This window comes from Oncorhynchus clarkii, chromosome 12 (assembly GCF_045791955.1).
Source record: "Oncorhynchus clarkii lewisi isolate Uvic-CL-2024 chromosome 12, UVic_Ocla_1.0, whole genome shotgun sequence".
NCBI classification, from domain to species: Eukaryota; Metazoa; Chordata; class Actinopteri; order Salmoniformes; family Salmonidae; genus Oncorhynchus; species Oncorhynchus clarkii.
This window is the reverse complement of record NC_092158.1, coordinates 14,703,314-14,724,075: the sequence shown is the minus strand read 5'-3', so window position 1 is coordinate 14,724,075 and position 20,762 is coordinate 14,703,314. Positions and strand designations below refer to the sequence as shown.

Below are 20,762 nucleotides of genomic sequence, written 5' to 3'. Positions count from 1 at the left end.
CGAGACAGTGTAACAGAGGAATCCTAGTCTCAGACTTTTTACCTGCAACGTATCTTTAATCAGATCTGAAATAAGCCAACAGAAAACATCTCTGTTAGACACCAATCGGAGCAGAACATATGTTCTGCAGATTTCTGCTTTCTGGTCTTTCCTGTTTGCTGATTGACTTTTCGCATGTGACCTATGAAGAAATTACATGCTCCAGAACATTAATCCGCTAGCCTGTGCCACACATACTTCTATAGCAGCCTGAGCCTAGATCTTCAGATGGTCTGTGTCCCAAATGGCAACATATTCCCTTCATAGTGTACTACATTTAACTAGGGCCCATTAGGTCCCATTTGGGATGGGCCCCAAGGCTTCTGAGATCCTCCAGTCCTAAAAATAAAACTATTCTACATCCTCTGGAAATGGAACTCCACACCAACTGTCTGATCTCCTCCCACAAAATGACAGTTAAACCCATCAAATAGGACTTCTTCCTATACCCTAGGCCCTACTTCCTCCAACAACATCAACCATGTGTCTCAAATGGCACTGGGCAAGCACCATATTCCCTATTCTCTGTGGTCAAAAGTAGTGCACTAGGAGAACTATTTGGTCATTAATATTCCAAAGGAAAGGGGCGGAAAGCATCAGGAACTTATTATTCAATAATTCTTTCCCGTCCTCTTGCCCTATTGGCGATGTCCCAAATCCTTATATGTTGCACTACTTTTGACCAGAGCCCTTTGCACTATATAGGGAATAGGATGTCATTTGGGACTTTTGACCAGAGCCCTTTGCACTATATAGGGAATAGGATGTCATTTGGGACTTTTGACCAGAGCCCTTTGCACTATATAGGGAATAGGATGTCATTTGGGACACAACCCTTGTATTCTAAATGAGAGGGATAGAGAGCAGGTAGATCTGTGTCGGGGTACGGCTCGGCGTCTCACCAGTTGCCATGGCCTTGAGTCAAGACTAGGGGTCCGGTATCACTACGCCACCACCAGTCAAACCTGGGTTCAAATACTATTCCAAAAGATTTAAAATACTTTATCTGTGCTTGATTGAGCTTGCCTGTTGCAAGGGAAACAGAAGAAAAGTCAACAGTCCAACCCACAAACCCTGTTGCATCTGACTGTCACCCAAGGCAGGTTAAAGCGATCGCTCAAAGCATTTGACAGATTTAAAACACTATTTGAACCCAGGTCTGATCACTCCACCACCACCAACCAACTCACTGAGGTAATTGAGATCAGATGGGCTGTTGAGGCGAGGCAGGGTGAAGAGGCAACCTGGGCAAGGCAGAGTAACCTGGAAGCATTTATTTTATGGGAAAGATGTTTAGTTAAGTGCAGTGCTGCGACCTAATGAGTCTGGGCCTGCCCGGGCCAACCGGCTGTGATGAATATGATTGGTGAAAGATCTCAACGCTGGTTCCTGAGTCCTTCCTTCCTGCCGGATCAGGTTTCAGATTAACCAACTTCCTGTTTTATCTGTGGCCTTTGGAAAGCAAATGATCACTTCTTTTTTATAAGGGAATTACCATGTATTAGTCTAGTTCAGGATATCTCAGAGGATATCTCAGGATCCGTTAGAGTTTGAGCGACCTAAGGATTGGAGTCAAGTGGTGGACTGTGTGCTGAGGCATCTTTTAAGGGACTTTTGGGATGGGTTAGGAGGTAGTATTGATTCACTTGATCTTTTAGGAGGTTAAAACAGTCTTGGAGTAAAGATGCTGGGGTGTCTGTTAGAGATGGGACCACTAGAGTCAACATACACATTGACACTAGCAATGTATCCAATAAACTGTTGTAGCACAAGTTAGTGTTGTAATTAACAGGTATCACCTGTTTGCAAGTTGGCCTTCAAAATGTCATCACAGTCCGAAAGAACGGCAAGTACATTCTCAATCATAAAATAGGCTGTTGAATCAACTGACATGTTGACGCTTTAAGAGCACTAACGGCCACGACAGGCCTCGCACATGTCTTTATGTACATAGAGACAAGGCCACAAGTGAGAGGTCATTCACAAGGTCAAAAAAGTCAAGAAGACGGTCAATGCAATAATAGGTCTTGCAGCAACTTCAACTATCAACATGTTTTGCTTTCTCAAAACTGGTGAAGCCTTGCTATGGGTGGGCTGTAACATTATAAACTATATACAGTGAGGCAAAAAAGTATTTAAATCAGCCACCAATTGTGCAAGTTCTCCCACTTAAAAAGATGAGAGAGGCCTGTAATTTTCATCATAGGTACACTTCAACTATGACAGACAAAATGAGGGAAAAAAAATCCAGAAAATCACATTATAGGATTTTTTATGAATTTATTTGCAAATTATGGTGGAAAATAAGTATTTGGTCAATAACAAAAGTTTCTCTCAATACTTTGTTATATACCCTTTGTTGGCAATGACAGAGGTCAAACGTTTTCTGTAAGTCTTCACAAGGTTTTCACACACTGTTGCTGGTATTTTGGCCCATTCCTCCATGCAGATCTCCTCTAGAGCAGTGATGTTTTGGGGCTGTTGCTGGGCAACACGGACTTTCAACTCCCTCCAAAGATTTTCTATGGGGTTGAGATCTGGAGACTGGCTAGGCCACTCCAGGACCTTGAAATGCTTCTTACGAAGCCACTCCTTCGTTGCCCGGGCGGTGTGTTTGGGATCATTGTCATGCTAAAAGACCCAGCCACGTTTCATCTCTCAATGCCCTTGCTGATGGAAGGAGGTTTTCACTCAAAATCTCACGATACATGGCCCCATTCATTCTTTCCTTTACACGGATCAGTCGTCCTGGTCCCTTTGCAGAAAAACAGCCCCAAAGCATGACGTTTCCACCCCCATGCTTCACAGTAGGTATGGTGTTCTTTGGATGCAACTCAGCATTCTTTGTCCTCCAAACACGACGAGTTGAGTTTTTACCAAAAAGTTATAATTTGGTTTTATCTGACTATATGACATTCTCCCAATCTTCTTCTGGATCATCCAAATGCTCTCTTACAAACTTCAGACGGGCCTGGACATGTACTGGCTTAAGCAGGGGGACACGTCTGGCACTGCAGGATTTGAGTCCCTGGCGGCGTAGTGCGTTACTGATGGTAGGCTTTGTTACTTTGGTCCCAGCTCTCTGCAGGTCATTCACTAGGTCCCCCCGTGTGGTTCTGGGATTTTTGCTCACCGTTCTTGTGATCATTTTGACCCCACGGGGTGAGATCTTGCGTGGAGCCCCAGATCGAGGGAGATTATCAGTGGTCTTGTATGTCTTCCATTTCCTAATAATTGCTCCCACAGTTGATTTCTTCAAACCAAGCTGCTTACCTATTGCAGATTCAGTCTTCCCAGCCTGGTGCAGGTCTACAATTTTGTTTCTGGTGTCCTTTGACAGCTCTTTGGTCTTGGCCATAGTGGAGTTTGGAGTGTGACTGTTTGAGGTTGTGGACAGGTGTCTTTTATACTGATAACAAGTTCAAACAAGTGCCATTAATATAGGTAACGAGTGGAGGACAGAGGAGCCTCTTAAAGAAGAAGTTACAGGTCTGTGAGAGCAAGAAATCTTGCTTGTTTGTAGGTGACCAAATACTTATTTTCCACCATAATTTGCAAATAAATTCATTAAAAATCCTACAATGTGATTTTCTGGATTTTTTTTCTAATTTTGTCTGTCATAGTTGAAGTGTAGCTATGATAAATTACAGGCCTCTCTCATCTTTTTACATGGGAGAACTTGCACAATTTGTGGCTGACTAAATACTTTTTTGCCCCACTGTACCATACATACTGTAACAAAAGGGTTGTTGTGAGAGTGGGGGACTGAACTGAACACCTCCATACATTTTCAAATATAGCCTTAGCCATTTACTTATGAATGTATTAATGTCTGTGCTGTAGTAGGGGTCATATTAGCATAGGAACACAGAACATTGTCATTTATGATACCCCTGCCCCATCACACCCTCGCCGTGCTGATATCCTTGATTACAGTGTTCCCAGGGGATGAGGTCAATTCCTCAGAGATAGGAACCATTGAGGGTACCAATCACTTAAGATTTTAAAAAATGGGGGGGAAGAAATCACGGCGGACATAAAGCTAAATATATAATTCCTCTTGTGCCGGTAATCACGACGTCCAGACGATTTGGAATGACGGTTGAAACGCTTCAGATTAAAGCATCTCTCTGTTAGAAGGGGATCGGTCTTTCCTTACTGCGACGGGTGCACGGGCAGCCGAGCCCGTGGCGAGACGTGCATGGACGCGCCCAGGGACCCCCCCAAACGAGCGCACGTTCCACCTGTGACACTGAAATGTCTCAAAGGCCAGGTCAACACAGTCATCACAGGCCACAATGCCAGGTCAACATAGTCATCACAGGCCACAATGCCAGGTCAACATAGTCATCACAGGCCACAATGCCAGGTCAACACAGTCATCACAGGCCAGGTCAACACAGGCCACAAGGCCAGGTCAACACAGGCCACAAGGCCAGGTCAACACAGACCACAAGGCCAGGTCAACACAGTTATCACAGGCCACAAGGCCAGATCAACACAGTTATCACAGGCCACAAGGCCAGGTCAACAGTTATCACTGGCCACAAGGCCAGATCAATATAGAGGAAATAAATGAAGCAGTTTTCTTCCCCAGTATTAGTTACCTGATGATTAAGATGCCCCACCTCCTGCTAATGGTGTTTCATATACGCAATAACAATTTCCATACTATAATAAATATTTCTGAGTGGGTGGAAAGGCTTATAAGGCCTAGATTAGACCCAGTAGAGCATCATATAGGCTCAACACCCTCTGCATTAATGTATATCAGTCATCCTACATACTCATTTGACCCTATGACCCCAGAGTCACACATTCCAGTCTTCAGATAGTCCTCACATGACATTCAATTAGCCCTGAACCGTATGCCTCCTTCACTCACGCCGCCAAACTTACCCTAGTAAAACTGACTATCCTACCGATCCTCGACTTCGGCGATGTCATCTACAAAATAGCTTCCAATACTCTACTCAGCAAACTGGATGCAGTTTATCACAGTGCCATCCGTTTTGTTACTAAAGCACCTTATACCACCCATCACTGTGACCTGTATGCTCTAGTCGGCTGGCCCTCGCTACATATTCGTCGCCAGACCAACTGACTCCAGGTCATCTACAAGTCCATGCTAGGTAAAGCTCCGCCTTATCTCAGTTCACTGGTCACGATGGCAACACCCACCCGTAGCACACGCTCCAGCAAGTGTATCTCTATCTGAGAAGCTAACCGATCGCTGCAGCTGTACATAGTCTATCGGTAAATAGCCCACCCAATTTTACCTACCTCATCCCCATACTGTTTATATTTATTTACTTTTCTGCTCTTTTGCACACCAATATCTCCTCTACCTGTACATTACCATCTGATCATTTATCACTCCAGTGTTAATCTGCAAAATTGTAATTATTCACCTACCTCCTCATGCCTTTAGCACACAATGTATATAGACTATTTTTTTTCTACTGTGTTATTGACTTGTTAATTGTTTACTCCATGTGTAACTCTGTGTTGTCTGTTCACACTGCTATGCTTTATCTTGGCCAGGGTCACAGTTGCAAATGAGAACTTGTTCTCAACTAGCCTACCTGGTTAAATAAAGGTGAAATAAAAAATAAAATAAAAAATAAATGCATAGCAGGCCATCAAAATTGTAGCCTATCACAGTAGACCTACAAGGGCACTCGTTCTTATCTGAAAACTGACTTAATTGTACTGAACAAAAATATAAACACAACATGCAACAACTTCAATGATTTTACAGAGTTTCAGTTCATATAAGGAAATCAGTATATTGAAATAAATGAATTAGGTCTATGGCCTAAATCTATGGATTTCACAAGGGTGGACAGGAGAGCAGCCATTGGTGGGCCTGGGATTCATATTTAGCCCATCCAACCAGAATGAGTTTTATCACACAAAAGGGCTTTATTACAGACAGAAATACTCATTTTCATCAGCTGTCCAGGTGACTGGTCTCAGATGATCCCGCAGGTGAAGTCGTCGGATGTGGAGGTCCTGGGCTGGCGTGGTCACAAGTGGTCTGCGGTTGTGAGGGCCCGGCTGGACGTACCGCCAAATTCTCTAAAACAAAGTTAGAGGCGGCTTATGGTAGAGAATTGAACATTCCATTCTCTGGCAGCAACTCTGGTGGACATTCCTGCAGTCAGATGTGGCATTGTATTATGTGACAAAAATGCACATTTTAATGGCCTTTGCCCCCAGCACAAGGTGCACCTTTGTAATGATCATGCAGTTTAATTAACTTGTTGATATGTCACACTTGTCAGGTGGATGGATTATCTTGGCAAAGGGGAAATGCTCACTAACAGGGATGTAAACATATTTGTAAACAATATGAGAGAAATAAGCTTTTTGTGAGTATGGGACATTTCTGGTGATCTTTAAAATCAGCTCATGAAACAGGGAACCAACACTTTACATGTTGCGTTTATATTTTTGTTCAGTATATTTCAAACACATCACCAAATATGAATTGCAGATCAGAAACTGTACAGAGCCTATTATTTTTAGTCTGTGCCTATCCCTCCAATTTAGCCCCCCTCTCTCCTAACACCTAAAATCTTTCTGAACATCAAATCCATGATAATGTACAGTCTGATTTACATATGCAGTGAATCTTCCCCTATGACACAAACTGCCGGGCTGAAAGTCATCCCATCACACCAGAGGTGTATTCTACATCATCACTGATTGGATTCTTGAGGAGATTGTCGGGTGGCTCGTACACTTCACAGGGTGAGGACGCGATAGGCATATGGGACACATTTCTATGGCCGCTGAAGTGCTTCCCTGCCCTCTCTCTCTCTCTCTCTCGTTACCACCATTCAGGAACATGGGCTGGGTGTTGGGTGTGTAATCAGAGCGGCACTGGCAGGGAGGTTTGATCGCCTGCACAACCCCTCTGCCAGGCGTTAGTGAAGTATCCTCACCAAACCTAACCGGTATATCAATGTTACACCATTGTCACAAGCATCTCACAAGACTCCAAAACTGTATAATTCAAACATGCTAAATCTGCATGTAAAGTACGAGGACAAGGCCCCTGCGAGATACTTACAGTTCCTTGCTTCAACTGAAATAATATGTAACATCAGGGACTACAGCCAGGTAGTTACAGTAAGTCTCCTTACTTTAACCTCCCAGCCAGATGTTGGTGTCCAAAGGGAGTGCACTAACACTGTCAATTCAAAAGTTTACTGAACCAATTAGACTTGTGCCGCTGGTAAAAATGTACAAGAAAATCAATTTCCTCTCTCCTCACCGTCCCTCTATTCCATGGCAGCAGTAGTAAAACACAGCGAGGCTGCGAGCGGAGGACCAATAATTCAGTTGATAAATGTCAAATGAAATTAAAGTATTCAGCTGAAAGCAATTTCCAGAGCTGCGTTCGGGGCCAGGGACTTGAGTCTTTCACTCCTCCATCGATCATGTTCTGGGCCAAGGTACACAATGCCCCCAAATTACTGACATATGGACCCAGACTCACAAGAAACACTGCCAGGTCCCTCATCTGTGCACTCCTCTAAACTGTTGTTTATCCATTGTCCATCTGTGTGTGTGTGTGTGTGTGTGTGTAGCATCTCAGGGTAGGGCCAAGCAAACCACCATATTAAGACCCTGCCTAATAGATGAATGGTGTGATACATTATGATTTAGTACAGAGCAAGAAAGTAGACCATTACCACTCACTAATCTAACATCTAACTAACATCAAAGGTAAAGAAGAAAGAACAGAGATGACGTACAAAGCAGTGTTTCAGTTAATAGCACCCATACAGAATGGTAGTAGCCACTTTATTGTGTTTTCATTGGTAGCTGTAGGATTAATCCTGGACAAACTGACAGAACCAATCAGTGAGTTTGGTGTGGCGTTACAAGGGTTGCAGTCACCATGTCGAGAGGCTGCTTCCAAGTGGAAGGAAACAAAAATGTCACGTGTAAAATGGCTGAACTATCCCTTTAAGGGTGAATCTGAAACAAATGCTGGCACCACGTAGATATCTCTTCTTCCTGTCCTCTGGGAGATTGTCTCTGTCTCAGAGGTGCTTCCTACATAAACACAGCTCTCTGTAGCATCAGTTTGATTAGGAGGCTCCCAGAAGCCATTAAAAGACAATTTCTCCCCTCTGTGTTTGTTTGAAGACGAGAGGAACCCGGCAGCCGCTGTTGTGCGATGCCAACTTCTGGAACACACAAACAAGCCCCCAACGAGCGCCAAACAAACCTCCAACTAGTGTCCAGTACCGTGTCCAGTCATATATGCAGGAGGAACCGTTCCAAACGTGACAGTATCAAAAATAAAGGTGTGGTGCTGTTAGTCGTCATCACCCCAGCAGCTCTTTCGTCTTGGTAGTCAACTGCTTGTCTACATCTGCTGCAAAGCTGTCCGCCATCTGCCCAACCTGAGAGAGGTGGAGAACAGACACATTCTTATTAGACAACTATTAATATTATAGAAATACTGTAAAACGATACGGGGTGCCACAAAAAACAGTAAGGATTCATCTGAACGTTTGTAGCCTTCTGACTATTATAACCATTGTATTTCTGTCCTCCGATAGGACAGGTTGAGGGATCTCAGTACCTGTTTCTCCACCAATCGGATGGTGTCCTCGGAGACGGTGTCCTTGGCCTTCTTCACCTGAGTGATAGCGTTGGACCTCACCCTCCTCAGAGACTCCTTGGCCTTGTTACCGAACTGCTTAGCTAGCTTAGCCAGGTTCTCCCTGTGTTCCCGCGTCACCCTGCATGGACACATTAGCACAGTGTTACGAGCGATAAACACACACACAGTCGCACGCACAAAGCATGAACACACACACACACACAAACACACTGTTTAATATTCTCTCTATGGGAGAAAGTAGGCACAAATCATATTAATGCCCAAAGCATTAAATTCCTTAAAACAATACCTGGCTAAATGACTGGCTCTCTGTGCCACAAAAAAATACAAAAATAAACGTATTATGGTCACAGAACAGTCAACAACTTTGTTTTGCTGGTGTAACAGCTAACACTTTATTTTCTGTAATTGGTATTTTTGCCTGGGACTATTTGCAAACAATCCAAGAGTGGTGTCTATTTACTGCAAACAATAATGTGTAATTACTGATTCTGGGCCAATCAAGACGCTCGCTCTCTTTGGAAATGCAAATGTTGTTGCGTGCTGAGACTGATTGCAGAGGAAGGCGGCGTCCGTCCGTCTGTCTGTCCGTCCCCCTATCCTGCGCTGCCAGACAAGCACCTGCTGCTGAGCGTACTTATTAATCACACAGCCTGCATCCCTAATGTATTCACTACAGGGTCAAAAGCAGTGCACTACATAGGGAGTAGTGTGCCATTTGTGACGTACCCACATGTTTTTGTGGTTAAGCGAATGACGGCTGCACCTCAAGCTATTTCATTTGGCAGGGAGCAGAATTGGTCAGAGAACTGAAGTTGTACAACTGTTACAGTTGGGTGACAGTCAGATAAATGTGTCAGACACTCCTGGAAACCACAGACAGATCCATGCATTTCTTTACAAGGAGACGGATGGTCAGGGAAGGGACTGACGAGATAATTCATTACTGGAAAGAGAAAAAGTAGGAGGATAAAATATAAAGACATGGAGAGAAATGGTAAAACAGAGAGAGTAGAGACAGTGTTCTGGCCCAGCCTGGTTGACTCACTTGGGAATGGCCACCCTGATTATGGTTCCGTCCACCTCAGGGTTGAGTTTCATGCTGCTCTCTCGTAGGGCGCGGGTGGCAGCAGCCACAGCCTGGGGACACAAACACACATTCGACCTGAACCTAATGACTGCCAGCTGGGACTGGGGCAGGAGTACTCTCACTGCAGACACAGGCGGTCCTTGGTCATGCTGGCTTTGATCCATGGCGAGCTGGGTGAACTGTGTAGAATCTCTGGTAGAGGGGGTTGGGGGGGGGCTAGGGTGTGTGTGTGTGTGGGGGGAGCACATGCAGTGTGGAAGTGCTGCGGGATGCTGTCAGAGCGGGGTCTCCTGGGAACAGGGGGGGGGGGGGGGGGTGGGGTCCTGGCTGGGTACTCACTATGCATTGGAAAAGGAGATTCTGAGTAGCTTCTTTCCACTATAGAATATATTCTATACAGCACAACAGTCTGGTAGACAGAGTCATTATCTAGGAGATGAATGTTAGAACTAACGGTGGTTGGACAGAAAGGAGAGGTGCCCGAGGGAGAGCGTCAGAAACAGGGAAGACAGAAAGGAGAGGTGCCCGAGGGAGAGCGTCAGAAACAGGGAAGACAGAAAGGAGAGGTGCCCGGGGGAGAGCGTCAGAAACAGGGAAGACAGAAAGGAGAGGTGCCCGAGGGAGAGCGTCAGAAACAGGGAAGACAGAAAGGAGAGGTGCCCGAGGGAGAGCGTCAGAAACAGGGAAGACAGAAAGGAGAGGTGCCCGGGGGAGAGCGTCAGAAACAGGGAAGACAGAAAGGAGAGGTGCCCGAGGGAGAGCGTCAGAAACAGGGAAGACAGAAAGGAGAGGTGCCCGAGGGAGAGCGTCAGAAACAGGGAAGACAGAAAGGAGAGGTGCCCGAGGGAGAGCGTCAGAAACAGGGAAGACAGAAAGGAGAGGTGCCCGAGGGAGAGTGTTGAACGGTGTTTCCTCCGACACATTGGTGCAGCTGGCTTCCAGGTAAAGTGGTCGGGTGTTAAGAAGCGCGGCTAGGCGGGTCATGTTCCGGAGGCCTCTCCAGAGCCCGTTGGGGAGTTGCAGTGATGGGACAAGATCGTAATCACGAAATTGGGGAGAAAAAGGGGGTTAAAAATGAATGATTAAATAAACAGCTTCTCCCATTCTCTGGTTCTCTCCTATTCTCTAGTTACTCCAGAGAGCCATCCCATACCTCTGTTTGATTGTTCTCAGTACTGAATTCATCATTACTTCCTACAGCTCTAGCCATTAGGGAAAAGTGGGGGAATGCTGTGCTCTGTTCTGGCCAGCTCTGTAAACACCAGGCATGTTCTGGTTAATATGTTAAATTGTGAATAAACACAGCCAGTTCAAAGCCACAGTCCAACCAAGAGGAATGAACAGAGCCAAAGTAAACAGCTGGTTAATGATGTTGAGGATCCCACACAGGCCTTTTACATCCTCTTTGTTCCTTCAGATCCAAGTGGTTTAATTCATGCTGCCATCACCACTGCACAACAGCCACTGGGGGTTTGCAGTAACACTGAACTGCAGTACTGAATGGCTGGAAAACAATGGCCTCTCGTTAGGATCATGGGTAATTGATGTGAATAATTATAATCCTATTTGCTCTGGGTGCTGTGCAGTCACCCCTGTGTTGCCTTAGCAGGGCTGTTAGGACTATTAGGTAATGGGAGTGCTTTTGTCACTTCTTGGTTAGACTACTGCAATGCTCTACTTTCTGGCTACCCGGATAAAGCACTAAATAAACTTCAGTTAGTGCTAAATACGGCTGCTAGAATCCTGACTAGAACCCAAAAATGTGATCATATATTACTCCAGTGCTAGCCTCCCTACACTGACTTGTTAAGGCAAGGGCTGATTTCAAGGTTTTACTGCTAACCTACAAAGCATTACATGGGCTTGCTCCTACCCATCTCCTACCCGTTGGTCCTGCCGTTCACACCCTGGGTTCATGCCAAGGGGGAGATCTTCTGCCTCGTCTTAGGATGGTAAGTTGGTGGTTGAAGATATCCCTCTAGTGGTGTGGGGGCTGTGCTTTGGCAAAGTGGGTGGGGTTATATCCTGCCTGTTTGGCCCCATTCAGGGGTAACGTCGGACGGGGCCACAGTGTCTCCCGACCCCTCCCGTCAGCCTCCAGTATTTATGCTACAGTAGTTTGTGTGTGTGTGTGTGGGGGGGGGGGGGGGGGTCTCTGATAATGACAATATGCTTATCCGCATGAGTTTATCCGTATGAGTATTCACAAAAACAAATCTGCAAATCTAAAAGCTGTGATCTCTCATGAATAATGTATTAGTACACCTACGGTGACAAGAGTACTATGTTCCAGGTTCAGCTGCTCATGTAGTACTCAGCAGTACTAAATGGATCTCAGCCAAGGCCAAAGAGCATCAACCTCCCTTTAAAACTGATCCCAGAATTAGACAGGGACAACCCTCATTAACAACATAGGATGCTGGAGGGAGAAAAGACCAGGGGAAGGAGAAACACAGGGAGAAGAGGGAAAGAGTTGTTCCCTTTCAGTGTGTCTGTGAGAAAGAGAGAATCTATTGGAGCAGTTAGCTCTCCTCCTTCCCAGAGGGCAAAGCACGGTCACTTCCTGCTGACGACAGCTGACCACAGAGTCTTGGCATTTGTTTCAATCTTATCCCAGAACAAAGAGCTTCCCTGAACCATCGATCACTAACCGACTCAAGTTTCAGAGAAGGAGAAAGGAGTAAGAGAGAACGAGAGAGATCGATGGAGGTTGTGTGTCGACACTTAACACTGCTCAACCTTCCATGCACTGGATGAGACAAGAGTAGGCGATTTCAGTCCACGTTTCTAAAATGACATGCCAATTTCAAAATGTGTTGCCATCAGCCCAGAGTGTGGTTCATACAGTGTGTGTCTGTACTGTGCATTTGTGAGCTCACCTCTGGGAAACCAGTCATGTTGACCACGATGAGCTGAGGGGACTTCATGGAGATCTGACCCAGCTGGTTCAGTGGGAACTTGCCGTCTGCCGTGGACACCACGATGTGATCCAGAGCTCCTGAAAAGCCAAAAGGACCAGGGCCCGTATTCATACAGCAGGTCAGAGTAGGAGTGCCGATCTAGGATCAGGTCCCCACTGTCCATGTCATGTTACTCTTCTGAGATGCTTTATGAACAGAATATAATAAAAACAATACAGGAGTCGCAGCATAAAACAAGACATGACCAAGACAACTAAACCGTTGTATGATCACTATGAAGCCTCAGACTGTTGGCAGAGTGGGATGCAGGTTTGGTTTCAGCTGGGGTGCAGGAGGTACCCCCCCAACCCTCATCTCCTCTCTCGGTCACCCCCTAACAGTGCAGACTGCAGAACCAAAGCTTCAACATGGGTCTCCTCTTCTCATCTGGCTTACCTCAGACGCTGCTGTTTCCTCCCTCGCCGTCCTCTGGCTTACATCACCAACTCTATCCCTCGCTAGTGGAGAAGTGTGGAGGGTGGGGTGGACCATAGAGTAATCTACCTTTTTTAGCCTGCGTTACTCGAGCCCTAACCTCGTCTCCAGGCTAACTGCTAGAGCCGGCTGGTCGACCAGAGACGACCTGGCTGCCTGCACATCTGCTAGCGCTTCCAGAGGGCACACAGGCATTTCCTAAACGGCATGAGGAGGGATGAGGATCGACTGGAAAGCCATTAGCCAAATGGACTCTTCCTGGTCAGGGCACAGGCAGTTGACCCAACATGGCAGAAGGTAGACTACTAATCAACAATACAGGCCTTCTCCAAAAATAAAAATAAACATTTACCATGGGTTTTGTTCAGTAGGGCACACTGTAGAAAAACATTTTGCAACAGAATACAAAAATGTTTTCTTACAGGACATATTCAGGTAAGAGCTACCTCCCCTTTCCTCTCTCTAGTTCTCAACCCGACCCGGGGTTCCTCATGATAAAGTCCCATCAGACAGCAGACTTCCAGGTGGATCCTGTGTGACTTTACACTGGCGATGTTTAGTGGGTGGGTGCCCTGGGATCATGAGCTCTAGCCTGGGGTACCTTATGATCGTGAGGATGACATTAACTAGTTGTTTTGAACTATGGAAGCTAATGCTCTGACCCATCTCTGGGAGACAGACTGGGGTTGTAAATGTGTGTTTGTGGGTTGAGGATGTCTGGCATCCAGACCGGTTACATATAAGGGTTGGGAAAATGCTCGTTTCAGTATATTCATCTGAGGCAGTATACACAGAGCTGTTCAGGGAGGACTGGATAGCCTGACGTTAGTCCAACGTTCCCATGGACAAGAGAGGTTAGTCTTCTAGCAGAGGAACTGAGAGTAACAGGCTGTAATACCTCCACGCTGGCTGCGAGTACCCAGATGCCTGGTTCACCGTATTAACATGTCCTATACAACAGCCCTTCCTTCAGCTAAGCTGACTTTACTTACAACAAAACACACCACATAATGAGGCCCAGATGAGACTATCGAACACACACAAGAACAAAATGATGTCATGATTCCCCCCATTCCAGAATCTTTCCAGTCAGAATTTCTGTCAGCTCTAAATCCTGCTGCTTCCACAGATTACTGTGCATCTGGACAGAGGGGCAAAGAGGGGGAGGAGGGGGGAAGAGGGTAAGGATGAGGAATAGAAGGAGAATGTAAGGAGAGAGGGATGGAGAAGGTGAGGGGGAGGGAGGAAGGAAGAGGGGAGGGGTATTTAATCTGTGTATAAATCCTGGTATTACAGCTTCCTCCCCCTGGGGCCCTCCCTTCAGCTCCCCTCTCAGGGTTGGTCTGCCACGAGGGGAGAGGGGGAGGCTTTGAACTGGATGTAGTTCAGGAAACAGGGTCAAGGTAAAGGGCAGGGATCACTCCCCCCCCCCTCAGGCCATTTGTCAGGGAGAAAGTAAACAGATGGAGATGCACTTTTTCCTCATCTTTTAACCAACAATCAATAGTGAAAACCAACAGTTGACTTTGGTCTTTTAAAGCTTACAAAGAAGGACAACACTTAAACGTCAGGCCTTCAGAGCTTTGCATCCCGCATTGAAACATCAGACAGTGGTACTGACAGGTTTCCTCTACTGACAGAACCGAAAGGTTTCCTCTACTGACAGAACCGAAAGGTTTCCTCTACTGACAGAACCGAAAGGTTTCCTCTACATAATCTCAGCACCTAGAACCGAGTGCACTGGCCAGATAATCAACAGTCGGTCATGAGAGACTATCCTCTCCATGGAAATAGCCCCTACCTTACAGTCCACGGCCCCTACGCACCTGGAGAGGTTCTGATGCTCAGGTTGCGGCTGAAGTCGTCCTTCAGGGTGGTGAGGACGGCTGCCATATCCTCCTTCGTTTCCTCCAGACTGATGATGTCCTCCACCAGCGAGGAGTTGATGTTCACTTTGGAAGCCTGGCCCTTTGCTGCCTTAGCTGAGGGAAGAAATAAAAGCAGGCGGTCTTCAGAAAGACTTCAAAAGGGGAACAACAGAAGGAGAGGATGGAGGGGAGGGCTGGTAGTCTTGTCTATCACTGTTATTACAAATAAAAGCAAGACACAGTGAAGTGGGGTTTTCAACCTCCTGAATGTTCTGACCACTTCAGTAGGTCTTGATCCCTACCACTATATTTCCTTTGATGGTAACACTGCTAGCTAAATCCTTCAGCTAAAATAAAAAGCTACTGAGGCAAGCGGCCCTCCGCTCACCTTTACTCTTCTTGGTGGCGTAGAAGCGTACGCAGGAGGCAGCAGGGGGGACCATGTTTTGATGAAAGATATTTGGGAGCAGCAGTTGGACCCTGGAGATGACTACCAGCTGAGGAGACCTCACCATGGGGACGAGGGATCGGCACAAAGCCGGCCGCATTAGGCCCAGCAGACTCAGTGTCATAGCTGTCAGACTGTGACAAGGAGAAATAAAGAAACATCAAAGATGAATGGACAAGACATGATTACTGTCTGATGATAAAACATGACTGTCAAGCTAATAAAAACACTAAAGCTATGAAGTGATCAGATATCAGTTTGTAGATCTGGTTACAATTCTCTTTTCATCGTGTAGCGATCCTATGGAAGTACTGTACCACGCATGCCCAGTAGTAGCATCTGTAATACTAACCAGAAGGTGTCTATCTACATACTGTATACTACTGCTTCAATTACAACAGTATGAGTCATAACTAGGGTTGCACATTTTGGGGAATATTCAGAGGTGGAAACTGTCTGTGGGAATTAATGGAAATATATGCAAACTAATATTAATACCATTTAAAATGTAGATGTTTCTTGCATTGGCTAAATTTACCATATCACATGGAGACAGAAACATAAACCTTTTACCTTATAAGTAGACAATCCCAAATGATGAAATCCTTCCTTTAGAAATAAAAATGTAGTAACAAACTGAACTTTAATTAAATGAGTTGACTCTTCACATGGGACGTTGGACTAGTAACCGAAAGGTTGCAGGATCAAATCCCCGAGCTGACAAGGTAAAAATCTGTCGTTCTGCCCCTGAACAAGGCAGTTAAACCCACTGTTCCAAGGCCGTCATTGAAAATAAAAATGTGTTCTTAACTGACTTGCCTAGTTAAATATAAGGTCAAATAAACATGGGATGATTTCACTGAACTAAAGGATGATCCCTCGCAACTCCCAAATATGTTTTCAACATCAGAAATGAGAGTCTAGAAACTAAGGCTTTGGTTGTCTTCCTCTCAGGCTTCCATGTCTTCTCCCTGGACCTCAATGTTCACCTCTTGGACATCAGACTAAGGTCTCATCTTCACTGTCACTTTCCAACCTTGAGGATGGCTTGTTGTAAAGGCTCAAAAAGCCTCAAATTTGCCTGAATGGCCACCAATTTTTCAACCCTTGTATCGGTCAGCCTGTTGCGTACTTTGGTGTGTGTGTTCCCAAACAAGGACCAGTTGCACTCTGAGGCTGCTGATGTTGGAGGGATTTGGAGGATGGAGGCAACAGGGGAAAGAGCCTCAGATCCACAAAGTCCCTTCCACCAGGTGGCTGATGAGATATGTTGGCATGACTGCCATATTGTATCTCCCATCCTCGATGGGGCTGTCCATATCGGCAGACTGTGATATGGCCATTTCTTGGAGACTCCTTCCCCTCCAGGAGACTGTCAAACATGAAGACAACACCATCCCAACGGGTGTTGCTGGGCAGCTTCAATGTGGTGCTCTTATTCTTCTCACTTTGCTTGGTGAGGTAGATCGCTACTATAACTTGTTGACCCTTCACATACCTAACCATTTCCTTGGCTCTCTTGTAGAGTGTATCCATTGTTTTCAGTGCCATGACGTCCTTGAGGAGCAGATTCAATGCATGAGCAGCACAGCCAATGGGTGTGATGTGAGGGTAGAACTCCTCCACTTTAGACCAAGCAGCCTTCATCTTCCCAGCATTGTGGGTCACCAGTGCAAATACCTTCTGTGGTCCAAGGTCATTGATGACTGTAGTCTTGCATGATGTCTACTTTAATGCTAATTAGCATTTTCGAATCAGAGTAAATAGAGCCGAATATTGATACACATCCGAGAGAAATTCACAGGGTTATCAAAACGTCACGCCAGGGTAAGTCTACACAAACACAGCCTTTATTTTAAATGTTTCTAACATTCCCTATGGAAAAATGATTAGAACCATTTCCCTGTTTGACCGCTAGGTTTTATGGGTATGACACCTCCACTGTAGGGCTCTAAACAGTCAAATCAATCTGCTACGAATTTCCTCCCAGGGACTCTTAAGGGCTATTTATACCCTACGGAGACAGACCCGGAGCGTAGCGTCGCAATGTCATTTTTCATCACAAAAGGGGCGGCCCCCAAGTACAGCACTCCAACAATCTACGTTCTGCCGTGCCATATTAAAAGTGCAACAAGCCGTGTAATGGGGGCAGTGTTGTGTAGGCAATGAAGCTCGCTTGGTTCCTTGATTTGATCTATAGGCTATGCATCAAAGTAACCCATTTTACAGTTTTCCACACAAACCTTAAGCACACCCTCTCATTCTAACAGCCCTCTCTCTGGGACACAAACTCTGCAACTTTTCTAACTCCTGCAGTAGGCTCCCCTCCTCCGCTGGAGCTTAGCAGGCTAGGCTATGGGTAGCAAACTGGCCCTTCACACCTCTGGCCATAGCCATCGATTGGTCGCTAGGGGTCAGGGGCCTTATCACACAGAGGGGTCAGCCAATCATAGGCAGTCATCTTGGGTCCCAGATCCCCAACTCCTGTCTCCTTTTTATTTATTTATTTTATTTCACCTTTATTTAACCAGGTAGGCTAGTTGAGAACAAGTTCTCATTTACAACTGCGAACTGGCCAAGAATAAAGCAAAGCAGCTCAAGACATAACAGAGTTACACATGGAATAAACAAACATACAGTCAATAACACATTTGAAAAAGTATATATATACACAGTGTGTGCAATTGAGGTAAAATAAAGGAGCTAAGGCAATAAATAAGCCATGGTGGTGAAGTAATTACAATATAGCAATTAAACATTGAAGTGATTGATGTGTAGAAGATGAATGTGCAAGTAGATACTGGGGTGCAAAGGAGCAAGATAGATAAATAAATACAGTATGGGGAGGCTATTTACAGGTGGGCTATGTACAGGTGCAGTGATCTGTGAGCTGCTCTGACAGCTGGTTCTTAAAGCTAGTGAGGGAGATATGAATCTCCAACTTCAGTGATTTTTGCAGTTCGTTCCAGTCATTTGCAGCAGAGAACTGTTAAGAAAGGCAGCCAAAGGAGGAATTGGCTTTGGGGGTGACTAGTGAGAAATACCTGCTGGAGAGCATGCTACGGGTGGGTGCTGCTATGGTGACCAGTGAGCTGAGATAAGGCGGGGCTTTACTTAGCAGAGATAGAGTAGATGACCTGGAGCCAGTGGGTTTGGCGACGAGTATGAAGCGAGGGCCAGCCAACGAGAGCATACAGGTCGCAATGGTGGGTAGTATATGGGGCTTTGGTGACAAAACGGATGGCACTGTGATAGACTGCATCCAATTTGTATAGTAGAGCGTTAGAGGCTATTTTGTAAATGACATCGCCAAAGTCGACGATCAGTAGCATGGTCAGTCCTTCAAGCAGTCAGAGAGCGCAGCAAACTCATCTCTATCCAGCACAACAACCACTGGACTCTTCTCTCTGGACTTGTGCATGCACAAAAACCACTACCTTTCCATGTCCATTTCAACCGTGTGCATGTCAATAAAGTATCCTTGTGTGTAACTTTGAGGTTGCCTTATTCCCCTCTGACGGGGGGGGGGGGGGGGTGCTAGTCAGTGGGTCACAGATCAGCCCAAACAAAGAGTCACCATCTTTCACAACAACAAAAAACATATAGTTCTGAAAATTGCTCTTTCAAATCTTTAACACACTTCACAACATTTCCCCCGCAGGGACATTTTTCCTGAGGCAGGGGATCTCCATTCCAGGGTGCAGAACAGAAGAGCTCAGCAGCCACCCACCAAAACTCCCTCAAACTCTACTCATCCATGAGGGTCTTTCTGAACCGTGCCTTTCATTGGCAACGGGTGTGAACAACCAGCCGTGTATCATACCCTGGATGACTTCCTCCATTGTGTGTGATGAACACACCGTTAAGAGAAATGGGGCACTACACGATCACGCAGGTGGATACACACTGTCAACGTCACCCTCGTAAATCACCTCAACAGAATGTTTGTGTCCCATTTCATACATAGGACTCTGGTTAAAAGTAGTGCTCTATATAAGGAATAGGGTGCCATTTGGGACAGCCTGCATCTGGGTGAGGGGCTCGGCTTCTAGTCATAATACCACCTTGCTTTGTGTGTGTATAGAGACTGAACATTAAGCAGGCAGGGGGATCCAGCACAGCCTCACCTGAAACATCTGTGTTGTGTACAGTCTGTAGCTCTTTACTCTATCAATACTATCTGGGCCAGAAGGCAGAGACCATACACATGGTTTATTCTCTAAACAAACCCAGGTTGGCTGCGATTGTATCACTCCCTTCACAAAGCCAGCAGCCGGCCGCCTCCCTGACAAACACTGCTAGTAGTAACGCTAAAGGAAGAGATAGTTTTTTTTAAAGCATGACTCTTTTGTGTCTCCACTGAGCGTCAGTGTTTATCATAGATATAACCATTGGACGTGCCTCTGAGTCCAGTGGAAGGGATAGAGGGGGGGATGATGGTTGTCTTTACACGTGAAGTGAAGCAGAAAAACTGTAGCACAGGTGTTCAGTGAGATATTGTATCTCTTTGATATTTCATAAAACGGCAAGGGGCCAGTTGGCATGCCCACATTGCATGACACCTCTGAATAATTCATGTTTATGTTGTTTTAACAGTTTAATTCTGATTGTAAAATTGTTACACTGGACTAAGGACTTTTAATTCAGAACAATAACAAAGAACATAAATGCAGTCAGAATACTTCCCTTTAATTAATTAAAGGGCACGCCATCTTTCTACTCGCCTAAGGGCACTATTTGGCTCCCATATTATTTAACCTTAACCTTAACCTGCCTAGTCAGTTAATTAAGAACAAATTCTGATTTACAATGACGGCCTACTTCAGTTGGCTATATATCAAGAATATCACTCATGCATGTTACACAATGTTAAACAAAAGCAAGCTAGCTAATATGATAGCAATGCCTCCATAGTCTTTGATGATATTTAACTAAAGCTAGCTAGCTAAACGGTGGTGGCATTTAGCTATAGAAAGGTCGTTGCGTACGCAGTCGAACTAAAACATAAATAATGGATAAATGCAGGAGAATATTTGGGATTGGAACATGTTTACATTGTAACTACTAGCTATATCAAGAACAATTGTCCTACATTTTAAAGTAGTTACTTACTTATATCTTGTCAAATGTGTCTACTTGCACATGGCTGTGACGAGCATAGGAAAAAGTTGAACCTGACGCTGTGTTCGTCGTCATCACACATGAAATGCTATGTGTAGACTGTCATTAATTTGTGTGCTTTCAATGGGGTGAGGTTGTGCACAACGTCATTAAA

At 45.4% G+C, this 20,762-nt stretch overlaps 1 protein-coding gene across 1 annotated transcript; it reads right to left on the bottom strand.

Moving 5' to 3' along the window:
• Positions 1-7,814: 7,814 nt before the first annotated feature.
• Positions 7,815-20,704, bottom strand: LOC139422741 (ribosome-recycling factor, mitochondrial-like). The gene is made up of 7 exons (XM_071174056.1): positions 20,600-20,704; positions 15,428-15,621; positions 14,998-15,153; positions 12,656-12,774; positions 9,735-9,826; positions 8,645-8,804; positions 7,815-8,462 (listed from the first exon to the last, which is right to left on the bottom strand). The coding sequence occupies exons 2-7, from the start codon at positions 15,609-15,611 to the stop codon at positions 8,385-8,387; spliced, it is 789 nt and encodes a 262-aa protein (XP_071030157.1). The 5' UTR covers positions 15,612-15,621; positions 20,600-20,704; the 3' UTR covers positions 7,815-8,384.
• Between the last annotated feature and the right edge of the window lie 58 nt (positions 20,705-20,762).